Raw genomic sequence first — 16,937 nt, 5'->3', positions numbered from 1 at the left:
TAGTTATGATGGTAGCTTGTGATCCATGTGAGCAAGATATCCTTTGTTAAAGTAACCATCTAAGCGCTGTCATGTAAAGTTGTAAGTTTGCCTGAATGTGTCAGAATCAGATCCCATATGGAGTATAATTTCTCCTTAGACCCTGTCAGGGAGTAATATATCTTTTCTAACTGGATGAAATTAAACAGGTCACTCAGCCCCAGAGACGCTTTGAGAGGATTTGTCGATGTCCAATGTAATAACATTGTTCTGCAGGCAAGCAGTGTTGTAGAGGAAATAAATGTTTTATGTCTTTTCTTTTAAGTATAATTCTTATCTGTTATACCAAATATGGCTGCGGTTGTATTAGGTTTGAGGTTGATACCAAGTGCATCCGGCAGTGTTTTAAAGATCACAGAAAATATTTATTTAGAAAACACTTTTCTTTCTAAATCCTTTAAAATCCGATTTAAACCTCACACAAAAAGAAATGTCACACTTAAGTAAGAAAGAAAAGCAACAATATTTTACATCAGCACAAAACAGAACACCATTGAAAAAACACCTTGTGTTAAGAGCAGCAGGTGAGAAATGTAATGTATGACACACGTAGTTCCAATTTTGTGGAACTACGTGGGGGCTGGGAGACTAATAGGATGGATGGCCCATTATGTTTGATACTGTTGCTTGAAATTCAATGTACTGTAATAAGGGGTACATTTACAGATGGCTTTTGCAGGGCGCTGGGATGAAGCGGTTTGAGCGATCAGGAGAAATAAAGATGCTGTAGGCATGATTAAACACTCCATGTCTAAATAGCACAGGCAAAAATACAAATTTAGATAAAGGATTACTTTTAGGAGGGTGTTGATACAGTAGGCTATTTCTCACAGAGAGAGATGTGAGGCGCGCCAGACTGAAGCATACAGTATTAAGGGCAGCTGTAATTTATGAATCATAATTATTGATATTAATTTAATAGCCAAAATTACCACATCAAAACCCTAACAACAACCTATAAGAAAAAGAGGGAGCATTTTCCAATTTTCTATAATACTTTTTATTTTATCAATTAAGATTAAGCTGAAGCTTTGTGTTTCTAGCAATATTAATTTAGAGATAAATAAAATGATCAATGGAAATTTTGAAGGGTAAATTGTCAAGAAGGTTGAAGCCGAAGCCAAAAGAAGCATAAAAGGCCTTTCCCCAACTGATAGTGAACCAAGAGAGCTGTCCAAAGTTCTTTATCAAATAGAGAAAAGGGGCGATGGATGGCCTTACATCAGACAAAGTCAGGATCACATCATCTTTGTGTTGTAGTCAAATGCGCCTCACAATATTCCAGAAATTTGGGGACTCTGCCAGCGGTTCAACGGTCAAAGTGAAGAGCATAGGTGGGAGGCAGCAACCCTATCTATTTCCACGGTATAGAGAGAATGGAGAACTCCTACCATGAATGGTAAGGACATAGAACATTTGTAGTAAAGATAAAAATGTATTGCCATAGCCACATTTTTTAATTGTGGCAAACATGTACCTCCATTTAATTTGGTCAAAGGTCTGCTTAGCATTAAAATAGAACAGCATATTAGGGCAAATTGTACATACAATGTAATGTAAGAGTGTTGGAAAAGGGAAATCTTTCTGTGGTAAAGCCCGTCTGTATGGATTAGTGTGGTTGTGTTTATTTAGTCAGTTAATCAAAACCTTTGCTATAATCTTTTGATCACTATTTAACAGGCTATGAGGGCGATAATAAGCAACATTAGTACTGTCCCTATCATTTTTCAGAAGTAGACAGATTTGAGTATCACACAATGTTTTGGAAAAATACTGTTACTTTACCATACTGAGTACCCCCTTGTCTGAGAAAAATGTCCTTGGAAATAATCTGGAAAAAGAACATGGTCTTCATTAAACTGTTGGCTAATGTCCCCCCCAAAAGACAAACAGTGCGTCGGGAGGATCAGAATACGTGGAGGTAAATCCCATAAAAATGTATTCATCCAGATAAGTGGTGGGTGATATGGAAAAAATATCATATCACCATCACAATTTTTTTTCATTGTGATCTTAAAGAAAAAAATTGCAAGTTACCAACCAGTTAAACAAACTAATTTCCCTGTATGTTTTTAAATGCACAAATACTGTGCTTATAAGTTTAGTCTATTTAAAATTGTCTTTGTTGGGGGGCTGGACATCTCCCCAGAACATTTTTAGCACCAGAAATGTTTTTCCCTGCATTCTGATCAATTTTCATGTACAATTTTAGGCTTTTATGCACCACTTTAAATTAATGATTTAGTATTCTGTCCTCTGTTGTGTCTTTAAATCTATGTTAGGGTTCATCAGGTACATTTTTATACAGGGATGCATTCATTTAAAAACATGTAGACTTCAAACATAATCCAAAATGTGATTATTCTGTGACACATAGTCAAAGTAAGTTTTACTGAATTAAGAGTTTATTCACATAGGGGGCGGGACATCGTTGATTGATGGACAGACAGTCACCATGGTTACTGACTCTCATCTGCCTGCTGCACACTGAACGAGAGGAGAAATAGCTGCTGACATCATTTCAAGCAGCATGCATAGATACTAATGCATGGAAATAAATTATTGTAGGTGACTGTTCAAAAACATTTTTATAACAACTGAGGTCCAGACCTTGCTGATATCATTGTCTCCGTCTGTTTCAGTTATCACAACAGGTGAGCTTTGAGTGGAGAGGCTTGCTAGTAACTTCTAAAAAAACAGAGCGAGCAGAAAACACAGACAGCATCAGTTTAAATAACGGGATTAATCTCTAATCACGGACTGTCTGTCTGAGCTCCGCTCTGTCCGACTCTCAGCAGACTGTTAATGTCTCTCAGGCTTATTTAAGGCTTTATATGCGATTTTTTGATCCAGCAGATGTCGCCCTTGAGCACCAGCATGAACCCAAAACAACGTGCGGTGCATTGTTGTGTTAGCATGCTAATGCTAGCGATCTTTATTATGCTCGTATCTTCACACTGCATGTAAATTTACCTGAAATGAGCGTGATCTAGAAACGCAGTTAAGCAGTGAGTACAGTATGTTATTCTTCTTTTCTCTAGTCCCTCAATTAAACAACTTTTATTTGTGAGGGGAGGAGTCAGCCGCCGTCCTGGCGATATAAACAAACTGAAAATATGACTCGGAAAACTCAGAAAGCATCACAGACAGTGGGACTCAGGTGTTACACCCATTGTAGACAGTCATGACTCACAGAGTTATTTTCAGAGGATATACTTGATTTCTATTATATTTAAATGTGAAAAATCACATATAAAGCCTTTAAATCTTTATTAATACAACCTTTGTTGAATATGTTTCATGACTCCTTGGGGAACAGCTTCCTTCCCAGATAACTCACAGAGGCCTTGTTCTTAAAAAGGGAAAACCTGATGATGACTGTGGATCCTACAAGCCTGTTAAATATTGACCTTAAATTGCTTTCCAGGATTCTTGCTCTGCCTACAGTTATAAACAGTGACCAAACATGATTTATAAATTGTCAGAAAATCAATAATATGAGGAGGCTTCTCAATATGATTCAACTTTCCCAATCTGACAAATTAGACTGTGTGGTTGTTAGTCTGGACGCAGAGAAAGCGTTTGATCAGGTTGAGTGGACCTAACTCTTTTCCACTCTTAAGAGACTCGACCTAGGCGACACATGTATTAGCTGGGTGAAGTTATTATAGAAAAACCCATTATCTGCTGTCCTCACAAATGGTAAGAGATCATCTTATTTTCGCCTAGGCCGGGGTACAAGACAGGGCTGCCCCCTGTCCCCTATATTGTTTGCAATTGCCATCGAGCCTTTGGCAGAGGCTTTAGACACAGCCCTTCTATCACAGGGGTTTCAGTAGGCGATAAAAACTCACAAGATCTCCTCATATAACGACGACGTGCTATTGTTTCTTACAAATCCATGCACAACTTAAAAATACACCTTCCAAAATACTTTTATGTGTCCTCACTTTCTGTGTGAGAAAAAATATATTGCAAACCTCCAACAATAGATGGGTGGCACAAGGTTATTTTTTATATATTACCCATGGAGTATCTGACTTACAAGTCTAAGTGTATGATAAAGGTTTTCTATGATATCTGTTCCCCATTCTTAAAATATATTGGTACTAGACTGACGGACATTGTGATGAAGGGTCTGATAGATCATAGTTAGGAGTACATGACTGATTCGCTATGAAGTTACACAGATCTTGATATATGTTTGTGTGTTGTGATGTGATGTACAGGATTGCAAACTTTGGATGCTGTCTGTTATTTGTAATTCTCTGTTTCTGAGGTGTAACATTTTTGTTATATCTGTTGTTCTATTACAATTCAGTTTTCTCTGTATTGTTTTTGGTGGTCTGCTGGTCTGTGTATGGTCTGCCGGAGTAGTGATTTCTCCCCTTGTTTCTTCTACTTATCACACGGATCACCTTTGTGAAACTGTTTATTACTGTAATTTTCAAGTTTTATACTTGTATATCAGAAAATCAATGAAGATATTTGAAAAAAAAAAAAGTTGTCTAAATCTATGTTGTTTTTAATTAAGTTATGGAACTTAAACACCTATTTTTATGATCAATTCATGTAACAAAAATTGACAGATTAGTTAATTTTTTTAAACAATCGTTAGTTGCAGCCCTACTGATCACCCGTATTTTAAAGAAAGTTGAGAACTCACTTAAACGGCAAAAGATATAGACCTATCAGCTTTATTAGCAATTACAGTACATTTTTTTTAGATCTTTGTTGTTAGACTAAAGATGGCTAGCCTTATGCATTCTGCAGTCCCTCCAGGAAGTTGGGATGTCGCGATCGCAACAATTAACGCAAATTCAACCAATCCCCGTGAATTCTGGGTGACCCTGCAATTTTGTCCAATCACCATATAATTTCTGAAAATTTGACCAATCAGAATAGTTTCCCCTGCGAGTTTCACCAGTCATAGCAGTCCCCCGTGAAAACGGCGAGCCATACATCACCAAAGTTTGACCAAACTCACTTCCTTGTTCATATGCAGATTCAGACATGTCTGACACAAACACCGCACATTTAACCAACAAAAATTACAGCTAAGGACCGTGCAAGGCAATTCCCTGATGTTCTGCACAGAGGCAGGGGTAAACTTTTTTGCACCTTGTGCAACGTTGTGGTGGAACACAAAGGAAAGTCATCGATCTACCGCAAAACACACCAGGAGAATGACTGAAACACGCGGACATACAACATACAAGACAAATCACAGTGACAGAGGCTGTTGCATCTGGATCGATTGCAAGTGCTGAAAGAAGCCAGGTGAGTTAAATAAATAAGCATGGATAGAGCTTGTCTGATTGCGAAACAAACGGAGTGTGTGTGCGTACGTGCATGTATTAATGAAAATAGTTAGGAATAAAAAGTCGTAAAATGTTTAAAAGCTGAAGGCAAAATATTGATTTGGATGTGTAATGAAATCAGATGAAGAGTTTGAGTGTGTGTGTGAGAGAGAGAGAGAGAGAGAGACATCACTGAGTGAGGCAGAGGAATATGTATCTTCACAAAGCTAATGGTTCTGCTCAGGTTAAAAATATAGGCATCACTCTATATATTGAAAAAGTCTAGATTTTTTTACATCAAAAAAATCACAACTAGTGTTGCAATTTTCGCTTACTGCTGCAATTTAATTGCAAAAAAACGTCTAAAAACATCGCAACATGCATTGCAATTGTTTTTTTTAAACTGCCGCCAAATCAGGCATTTCAGGCCGCAACATTCCCCCAAAAAGTCGGCAAAATCCTGGAGGGACTGATTCTGACAAAGTTGGCTATATGCGAACACTCTGCTGAGAGTATTAGAAATCTGATTGACATCATTTGGACCACCCATTATAAGGCCTCCTGGGTTGATGCTTCTATCTTTGGATGCTATGAAGGCATTTTGTTTTCTAGAGGCTACGGCTAAAGAATGCTAAAGAAGAGAGAGGGTGTATAAAGTATCTGAAAAGCAACTTCAAATAATTGATCGTCCTTTGATGATTCAAAACTATCTCCACAAATACAGCTTCAAAAAAAGACACTGATTAAAATAACCAAACTGGATACATGCTAATAAGTGTAAAATATAGGTAACACAGCAGACTTCTTGGATGATCTTTTAGCACCATTAGCTTCCCCGCAAGCGATAATATTTGTTCATGACCAATTTCTCAAAAGGCACTGACCTGTCACTCAAAGCAATGACCTTCTTATTTATGCATGACTTTAAGGCCTTATACAATTTGAACAGGTTAGTTAAAACGTACATTGTCATGAAAAGAACAATTGCTGTACAGTTCGAAACCAGGCTTAAAACATTCTTAATTCGGCTGCTAGGCATTTAAAGGATGAAGTGTGGATTTACTATTTTGGAGTCAACAAATGGCCATGAAAGGACCTGAAGTTTAGCGCCTCTAACTGGCTTCATTTCTGAGTCCCTGAGATTCTTGATTCATACTAATTCTGAGGATGGAATCAATATATTTACAATTTTGTTTCATCTTTCACATAACCACAATTTTATTTGGTCCCCATGGAGGCTTTTATGGAGATTTACGGGTAGTCGTTGGCATTAATCCTCGGAATGTGTGCAAGTCCATACAATAAATACTGCGACATTACACAGGATTAGTGTTGAAAGTGACCTTGAAAGTCAGTGGATCTCCTTATGCCAGCCTTACACCACAAAACTATTCGACTGATTTCAATTTTACAGAAATTTTTCACACTCACTAAAATCAATCTCACTTTGGCTCCAGAGGAGGCACTTTGAGCAGACAGCGGTCTTTCTGTTGGGGGTTTGCATGTTCTCACTGTGCAAGTGTGGTTCCCACTTGTTACTACATCTCCATTCAACTGCCAAAAGACATTATTTACAACCCTACATTACCACACCCCAACAACCCATCACCTTAAGAGGATAAGCAGTATAGATAATGGTTTGTGATTACAAATAGAGTTGCTGCAAGCTCCTTTCAACTTCATTGTTTGGTGTATGGTGGCAAGAAAAACACTCAGTCCAAGTCACCTTTAGCCAATCTTTTCTAGTCTCAATACTAAAATAAATAAGGCATGTTTAATATTATGAAAAGTCATTTTTTTAGACATTGCCCAAGCAAGAAGAGAAAAGAAGTGACAGAAAGAAAATATTGGAAGTCTTATTATTTCATGATCAGCATCTTCAAATTCATGGGCTACCAGGATGTTACAAATATCAACTATCCGTCAAAAGTATTGATTTAAGTTTAGAAAAAAATTCAAGCCACTATAAATTTCACCTTTTGAATATAATTTACCATGTAGGGAGTGATTATGTATGCCCTTTATGTGCTTTTGGTTGACCCACAAAAAAAATCAGCCTTAACTGTAATTTTCTACAACAACCTGTCTGATATTCTGACTCACCATGTGACTTCTTTTAGTCATGCAACCTATAGTCACAAGATCAGTTACCCTTACTTCCTTTGGTCAGGGTAATGTTTTCCTTACCCAATCGAGCAACAGTGGCCCGAACTGACTAGAATAGATCTGAATTTTCTTTCCTTTATTTTTTAGCAACAAAAGTAAGCCAACGCATATATGTTCATGATGGTATTATGCTAGTGGGCCGTAAAAAAAATTGTAGATTTCATGACCTCAATTCATAATTTTGTTTGACTTTGAATATGCCAAATAATTTTGGAAGAGCAAGCCAAGTGTTGCTCACCTCTGTGAAGCTCTTACCTCTTTCTTTGGCTTTATGATGGAATGCAGGTTATTTCTCAGTACAAAACATGGGACAGTGAAAGAAGCTTGTGTGAGGCACAGTGGTAAGGATGAGATTGTATTGAGGTAGAAACATAAGACATAAGAAGAAACCATCCTTTTTCCTGTCAAGGCCAAGATATGATAAACCTGTGAGCTGAACAGTGAAATAAGTTACCGATGTCTGCTGTACCCCCTGCACGAAAAAGGAATTAGAAAATAAAATTGCTTCTCAGAAACTGATAAAATGGTGACTTTGTGTCTCTTACAGTGTAGGTTAGGCTTGGTTATACCACATTGAACACTTTCTTCCGACCCATGCCTCCAAGTTACATGCTGCTGCAGCATGTCAGGCTAGAGGATACAAAACTGTGCAGTGATCTACCTAGAAGTCATCTAGTTGGGTTTAAGGAGAACGACCAAGAGAGAGTGACAATACACAAGAACAAGGTTGGTATGATACGTGAATAATATATGCAGATTTTATCCAAAACAATACATTTCTCAGTATTTTTTCCATTAGTATTTCCATCCTTTCCACTTCTACTCTGCTGTAATGCTTTGGTTAATAAAGCCAGAGCAAGATAAACAAGGTCTTTGTCAATCGGCAAGTCTCAGACGACACAGTGTGAAGGTGAGGGAGCTAATTGCAGTGAAAGCTACAGCATCTTCTGGATCTGGGAGCAACAGCTGGAGAAAACTGATGACGGAACAATAAATCCAAAAAGGGAGAACACAAATAGAATACTGTTAAAGTAATGGGTAGGTCAGTGAAAAGCCAGAGGCCCTGGTCTAACTAAACCTAACATCATTTTCCTTTTTTCTTTCTGTCTTCTTTCTTTTCAGCAGACAGGGAGTTAAAAGGTACTGAGTGACTGCAATCCTAATTGTTAATGTTGCCAGGGAGGGAGGCGATCTGAAGCAGTCTGACTGCATCCAGATTTGAGGGTCATTTGAAGAACACAACCAGGCATAGCAGAGACGAGCTCCATTTTCAGCTCACACTAGGGAACCAGAGCCCTGTCCCTCCCCCCTCTCACCATCCCTCTCTCTCGATCGCCTCATTCCCCCTCCCACTTTCCTACACAAAAGCTAAATCAATAGAAATGACAACGCAGTTGGAAGGTCATTCATTTGTGATCACAGCAAGCTCTGTGGTGGAATGCTCCTTATTATGGCATAGAGAATAATAGAAGAAAAAATACATAAGCTACCTGTCCTAGCCTTCTTGTTTGTTCTGTCATAATGGAAGAAGGAAACGACAGAGCTGATACATTTCCTCTCTCCTTTCTAAACTTGCAAAATGAAGCTAGCACACAGGGAGGCTTTAACCGAGGACACATTGTTTCTATAAGCTTTCTATCAGCTGCCTTGGAAGTCTGGTAAAAACAACAAAATACCTCTTTCCTTACTAATGAGCTACCGAGCATGGTGAGCTATATAACATGAGCTAGATGAAGCTCCAGAAACCAACAGCATAAGACAAACACACAGGCAGCAGCAGCAGTATATTGGTGAATAGCATCTCAAAGAAATAACATAATTAAAGCACCCCGAGCACAGTTGCTTGCATATTACTCACAGAATATTCAATAGTCCCTTTGGGTCTCTGGAACGACATGCGCCTCCCATCCTTCTTTTCTGGAGTCTTCTTCTGGCCGGTATCTGAAAGCAAGCGAGGCAAGGTACGCATTACATTCATGTTCCTCTCTCCCCAGCTTGTCACAAGCTGCTGTTTCCCAGCCCTGTGGGTAGACAGCTCATTCGTCAACAGTGAGGGAGCCAGCCAGCCAGCCAGCCAGCAGTATGAGCTGTGAGCGTCGAACCGATTTCTCTCTCTCTCTCTACTTCACTCAGCTTCTTCGCTCCTGCCTTACTGCCTGTACCACACTGTCCTCTCTCTCTATATTTATCTCTCTCTCAAACAAACACACATGCACACACAAACACTCTTCTTCCTCCCTGCCCCCACATATAGAGCGTAAAAATATCTGTTAAAACCAGTCCACCTTGCCTTCTTGCCTCTCATAACAGACAGAGATCAAGTTGACTTCCATCTGGGTACTGCTGTCCTCTAGTGGGGAGCAGGGGGCTTAGGCTGGAGATGGAGAAGGAGGAAATGGGGGCTGAAGAAGAGGGTGGATGGAAGAGTAGGGTGGGATCATTGATATGTGTTGGCTGGGTAATGGCATCCCAGAGTAACATAGCATTGTTACTGGCTGCCCTTATAAGAGTTTGGTGATGTAGCGGTAGCATTACAGCAATTTTTAAATTATTTTTCTGAATTTTCTACTTTTGCTAAAAGGACCTAAAAGGGTTAGAAAATGTACAATGAAAATTCAGAAGAAGATACAGGATGGATGATTGAGGAAATAAAGCAGAAAATAAAGAAATGCCTCATATACACTAGAAGTTTGCAAAAACTTAATAAAGATGTTTAAAACACTGACCACCTCTGGCACCCTCTCAAATCTAATTACAATTTGTCAACAACTCATTTTGGAATGACTGGGGATCTTGCAGGGTCACTTACTGCAAGAATACAACTAGATTCCTTTTGAGATTATTTCCTATGATGCACAGTTTAGTTGAGGAGGAATTTCATAGCAGGATCTAGGGTAAAAATATGATTATGCCATTCTTGATTTATTATTGTAATCAGATTGGATTATGTAATGGGGCCCACATCTCCGCTGAGGACCGGGGATATCCCTGGTTAGTACGCTAGCTAGCTAGCTATCGCATTCTCACTGGGGATTTCGAGGGCTGCAGCTATTTCAGTCCAACTTTTTCCTTTCTTCACTCGATCGTGGTACAACAAGGGAGGACACGTCGGAGGGGCATTCTAATGCCCACTTTACACCTGCAGTTTCTCCTCCTTTTCCAAAGTGCAGGAGAACTGTATATCCCTTCGCCTCCTTATCATGTTAGCTAGTTCATACTAGTTCGGTGCTGGCGAGAGTGCTCCTATTGGCTGTTAACAATGGTCACGTCATGGAACAACACAATTTGCATAAGACAAATCTAAAGAACTGCGATAATATTAAACATGTTGGAGCCGATGCAGATATAAATATTAGCAACCTATGATGGTTGGAAAATATATGTATTCAGTTTGGAAATCTGCAGCCCATGCAAATATTTATATTATATTAAAATATACAATTTTTCTCCTTTGATCAACAAATAAATACAAAAGTGAACAAAAAATGTAATAAAATTTCCTTTTCCTTAATACAAGTGGATATCATTTGACCACTATTAACAAGCAATTCGGGTTTAGACCCCAATTGGAAAGCACTATGAAAAAACAATCAGAAGTCCGTGGCACACTGAAAATAACTTAACTATATTATATTAAAAAAATAATAATAATAACAATAAAAAAAAAAAAAAAAAAAATATATATATATATATATATATATATATAGTAAAGTCATTTTCAGTGTGCCACGGACTTCTGATTGTTTTTTCATGATTTGATCCTGCAACCGTGAGCACCTGGGAGCGTGTTTAGGCTGTGCACGGGGTACCCTGTTGACCATAGATTAAGCACTATATTTCAGTATTAATGTAATTTGCTTGGTCATGATATTTACAATAGTCAGCGGGCTCATCATCTTCCCAGGTGGATTGTTTTTGAATGGGACCAATATCCAGATTATTTGTAATTCATTCAGTATCAAGGCATTCTCTCAGAGGAACAATTACATTTCACATTGTCAAAACTGCCAAGTTAGTATATATTTTTTTTTTTAAGATTTATTTTTGGGCTTTTGTGCCTTCATCCATTTACTTTCAGTGGGAGAACGCAAATTGTGGATGATTAATTATTTTATTTCAAGACAACATAAAATTTCTGTGATTCCATGCCTTCCCTTTATGAAATGTATTCAATTGTGTCTCTGTGTCTCTTTAATTGCAGGCCAGTGCAGCAGAGCCCTAAACAGCAGAGGTGGCAATCCGCTTTGTTAGCTGCTGAACTGCATAGACAACAAAGATGTGTGCAGTGTTTTGGTTTTGTTACAGCACAATCAGCTGAGCACAATCAGGGTTAACATGAATTCAGAATACATATAAAAAAAGATGAGAGGAGAAAGGAAGGCAGATTGTGAGTCACCACGAGCAAGAAAGACTTAAAGGGTAAGAGAAAAGCATATGCATAAGGGATTGCAGTGGTGTTTTTACATGGTGAGCCAGTGACTGGTCTAAATTTAAACCTCACCATGGATGGTGGCACAAGAAATGGGCATTTTTATTCACACTCCAGACACACAGCAGCATTCAGCCCCGGGACATATTCAGCAACAAAGGCTCTGGTTTGATCAATTCCACAGTAAACCAGGATCATCTATTGTCTACAAATCACCCATGTTTCTATAAAAAGAAGCTATACGTCTACAAATCACAGTATTGTATTGGAATTTTGTATTTTTTCCTCAGAAGCTATGCCATCAATGAGTAAGCATACATGGACTTGAGCATCCCGGTTTTGATAAGTATCCCCTTTTTGTGTTTTGAACGTAAACATCATATCCTGATTTTTTACCTGGAAAACTCAGAAAGAAAATTGTGGCATGTATATGCCTGTTTCTGACAGCTGATGACTACCTGCGCAGTCGTGGCCTCAACCAAGTTACGAAGCAGCAAAACAAACATGGTTGACGAATGGCGTGACGAAGAAATTGAGTTTTGTCTTTTGCTAATAAAAATTAATTAATTAATTACAATAGAAAAAAATCAAAAATATGTATAATTGGAATTTTAGATGGGAAAAGGCTATGCTGACCTTTTAAGTCAGTTGTAAACAGGCTACAGGACTAAAAATAGTAAAAGTGTGCACATCTGGAGATGAATAGACTTTGGAAAAGGCGAGATCAAATAGGCCTATGGCAATACTCATGTAGATAAGGTAAATGAGTTATCTAAACTATTATTTAACATAATTACTAACCAAGTTGAGGTCAATTTAACTGTTGTAATTTGACATTACGAATATTTAACTAGACTTGTTGGTGGGATGAACTACAACCAAAGTAGGTCAACTGCAAGAGAAGCTGTGTGACTCACTCAGACACTAAAATGAGTTGCTGTGTGTCAGAAGAAACAAAGCGTGTCTCTCACAAACCTGGGATGTAAACAGTCATGAGAGGTCATTCCTATCAGCAACCAAAGAATGTGTGACAAGGCTGCATTTCATGTCATGACCAAACCCAATGCCTCCTGGCAGAGAGAAGAGCAGGATGCATCAACACACGGATTTCTTTTTGTGTGATGTTCATTAGATACTAGGCATGTAACGGTATTTGGAATCATCCCCAACCACATCCACGGTTAGGTGCATGCCGCCACACGACAAATATGTTTAAATTGATACAAAAGGCAATCATACATAGCCATATTCACACCCCAATCCAGGTGGTGGTAATCTGCACGTAACTGTTTGCTAACCCCTATTAAACAACAAACCAAGAAGAAGAGTAATAAACAGTAACAGCATGACACAGCGGCGCAACACGACCCGCCTGCTTTTTTTAAACAGTTGCGTGTGTCTTTTTTGTATTGTTTAATGCAAGGCTGTACCTACTATCACAAGTAATTTTTAACAACACTAGTTGGACCAAACTGTAACTTTTATGACTGTCATTTCAAAATAATTTAGAGAAACCTAGAAATATGCATCCAGGACTTTTTGTTGCTGGTTGTACCAGACCGTGACCCCAAATCCAAGGTAAGAACCAAACCTTGACCCCTGTGAACAGCTACAACCCTGTTACATACATATGAAAACTGTGATAAATTCATCCTGAAACCTCCGGTGAGCCAATGCCGAAGTGCAAAATCCTGCAGTTCGTTAAGGGTCGGCTTGAGGCTAGCTCCAAGAGCCCCGGAAGTCAGATACACACCCAATTTAAAAAAAGCCTGCTTTTACGTCAGAAATTAACATGTTTACGGCCTGGTACCAAAAATTATATTGGTCTGATTAGTTGTATTGTATGTATTGTCCTCAGAGGCACACACTGTATGGGGGATGAATTTTATTTATAATGCAAATGTTTTGATTTAATGAACGATGCCAGTTATGCATAATGGCGCGAGGCTGACCTGATTGTTATCGCACCACCCCCCTATATAATTTATTTTGCACATTCAATTGTGAACAACCTGTACAGTACGATTTGGAATACATAAAATAACAAGAGGGAGAGATTGAGAGAGAGAGGATAAACGATGCACAGTCTTGGCCAGGACGCTCTTGTAAAAGAGATTTTTGACTGTCTACAATGGGTGTAACACCCGAGTCCCACTGTCGGTGATGTGTTCCGAGCTTTCCTAGCCATAGCTTCACTTTGTTTACATCGCCAGGACAGCAGGCTGGTTCATCCACTTGCATATAAAAGTTGTTTAATTGAGGGACTAGAGAAAATAAGAATAACATACTGTACTCACTGCTTAATTGAATGTCACGTAAGCGTTTCTAGATCCCAGTCATTTTGGGTAAATTTACATTCATTCTTGGTCTGCTTCCTCTCTATCTGTGTGTTTTTATCATGCAAAGAAGTACTGGACAGTATTCTTTGCGTTCTCAGGACCTCTTTATGCTCTCTGTCCCAAATGCTCGGACAGAAATTGGGAAAAGGGCTTTTGGGTATTCTGCACCCTCAGCCTGGAATCTGTTGCAGAATGACTTAAAGCTCAAGGAGCTGGTGTCCTTAAATGTTTTTAAATCTAAAATGAAAGACATGGAAGCAGATTCTATAGGATGTCGATGTTTTAGCTCGGCTGTTTGAACAATTGATTCCCAGATATGACTCATAGATGGTTCTATTTTAATCCAAAATGTTGTGCTTTGTAAATTGTACATTGTCTCTCTTTGTATTTCAGTCTGTAACTTTGTGTTTTTGCTGCTGCCTGTCTTGGCCAGGTCTCCCTTGAAAAAGAAGTTTTTAATCTCAATGGGACCAACCTGGTTAAATAAAGGTTAAATAAAAATTCAGTGTGAAGATACGAGCATAATAAAGATCGCTAGCATTAGCATGCTAACACAACAATGCAGCGCAAGTTGTTTTGGTTTCATGCTGGTGCTCAAGGGCGACATCTGCTGGGTCAAAAAAATCGTATATTAAGCCTTTAAGTCCTAAGCCTGATGTTATTTATTCTGAAGCCAAATCGTACTGGTCAGATTATTAAACATCACATTGTCGTGGTGATAACTGTTACTGCAGTGATGGTGGGGTGAGGTGACTTCATGTGCGGTTGTGGTGGTTGTCTAAGTGCTTGTTTATACTGCGGAAATTCATTTTTGCGGTTACTGCAACAGATTTAATATGTGAACACGTGAGACCTCTTGCTCTTGATTGCAAAAAAATGTATGTTTATATTGAAGTAAATAAAATAGACTGTTCTTTACACTACATACAGTGACACAGCTACAGCTAAAAACAGATCGTTCAAGATCAAGGGAGTCCTATTATGTGCCAGCAAGTTTTGTCGACCAATGTTCAAATTAATGCATGACCCATAAACTCCCCTAAACCTGGACAACTTACTTGCCTTTAAATGTTTAATAGTTTCTCTGCAGCTATTGGCTTCAGTTTTGGATGTGCTATTTGAAATCACAAACCTATAAAATTAAATTCCACGTTTTCAAGACACTGAAAAAGATATTACGTAAAAGCACTAATTCTAGTAAGAAAGTCGACACATGTCATAAACCTATTCTCATTGCATAATGTGAATTATGGTCTGAATATATTTATGAATTGGGACAGGCTTGAAGAATACTGTTAATTTAAAAGAACAACACATTTTGTAGGCTATAGCTTTAAAGGGGACAAATTATTAAAAATCCACTTTTACAGTGTTTTTGAACATATATTTGGTTAACCTGAGTGTCTACTGACCCACAAAATGTGAAATAAATACATCCAGTCACAAAGGAAGACTTCAGCCTGCTGTCCCATCTCAGGATAAAGTAAGTTTGCATACAGAAAGACAATTTACTGACTGATTTTGTTCCACAACTTTCATATTTAACTGCTATTCTTTACATGTGATGTTCTGTCTGAGAAGATAAGATAAGATTTACCTTTATTGATCCCCGCAAGGGGAAGTTTCAGTTTTTACACTCTGTAGTCATGCAACACACACATGCACACAAACAGGATCCTATGGACATGCACTAATGGAGAGATGTCAGAGTGACAGAGCTGCCCACAGCGGGCGCTCCTGGGCTGATGGTGGGGTGGGGGTTTGGTGCCTTGCTCAAGGGCGCCTCGGCAGTGCTCAGGAGGTGATCTGGCACCTCTCCAGCTACCAGACCAACTTCCATATTTTGGTCCGCACCGGGACTTGAGCCGGCGACCCTCCGGTTCCCAACCCAAGTCCCTACAGACTGAGCTACTGCCGCCCCCGTTGTGTGAAAGTTTATGACACTAAAACTTTATTTTTTGTGTCTCTAATTTATGTCTAGATGCTCAAACTCGACAGACGATGGCAGCTTGGGCAGTGTATGAAGTTGCCTTTGCCCAGGTGGTGAAGAAATGGCTCCCTTATGCTCCAGACTGAGTGTGAGGATGGACACAAGACAGCACAGGAATACATTTGTAAAGATTAAAATTATCAATAATCTTGATGAAATTAACGTGTTTTTAAGCTTACATTAAATTGTATGCTGTAATGTCTTCATTATATAAAAACCTGTTTAATTAAGAGCTATTGCTATATTTTATAACGTTTATCCTGGCTGTATAGAGCAGGATATATTGTGAGTTTTACGGTAATAGTAGGCTAGTTTATTGTGGTTGAAAAACAGTTGAAAGACCGTTGGTTGAATGGTCTAGTTATGATTTTAATGTTTCTATATAATTGGAGGGTGCAAAACTGATGTTTAATCAACTTAAAATGATAACGCTTATTCAACATAGGCCTACATCACTTGATTGCTTGCTATCTGGACTGTAAATATTAAGGTGTCTTTTATTTTGCAATTTACTTCGTCACTTTCCGTCCTGAAAGGAGGCGTCCTCACAGTGGAGACTGCAACGACGACACTTGATGACAGAGTGGAAGTCTACAGCCAGACTGCTTTCAAAGACAGCGTAGTTTATAAAAACTATTGCCTAATTAAATAAGTTTCATCTCAATATCTTGACC

The 16,937-nt window shown here is 38.6% G+C and overlaps 1 protein-coding gene across 6 annotated transcripts in view; it reads right to left on the bottom strand.

Moving 5' to 3' along the window:
* The window catches only part of oxr1a (oxidation resistance 1a), a 135,894-nt gene that overhangs the window by 59,269 nt on the left and 59,688 nt on the right, over window positions 1-16,937 (bottom strand). For 5 of the 6 annotated variants that reach the window (XR_009674919.1, XM_061051256.1, XM_061051255.1 and 2 more), the window contains one exon: window positions 9,364-9,446. The exons of the other annotated variant lie outside the window; for it this stretch is intronic. Coding sequence is in view for 4 of the 5 variants with exons in the window: in XM_061051256.1 (XP_060907239.1) it covers window positions 9,364-9,446 (83 nt within the window). In the remaining variant the exon portion in view is untranslated. The remainder of the gene's footprint in view (window positions 1-9,363; window positions 9,447-16,937) is intronic. 6 annotated transcript variants of the gene reach the window in all.

Source organism: Labrus mixtus, chromosome 11, assembly GCF_963584025.1.
Source record: "Labrus mixtus chromosome 11, fLabMix1.1, whole genome shotgun sequence".
Taxonomy (NCBI): domain Eukaryota; kingdom Metazoa; phylum Chordata; class Actinopteri; order Labriformes; family Labridae; genus Labrus; species Labrus mixtus.
This window is presented reverse-complemented; position numbering and strand designations above follow the sequence as displayed.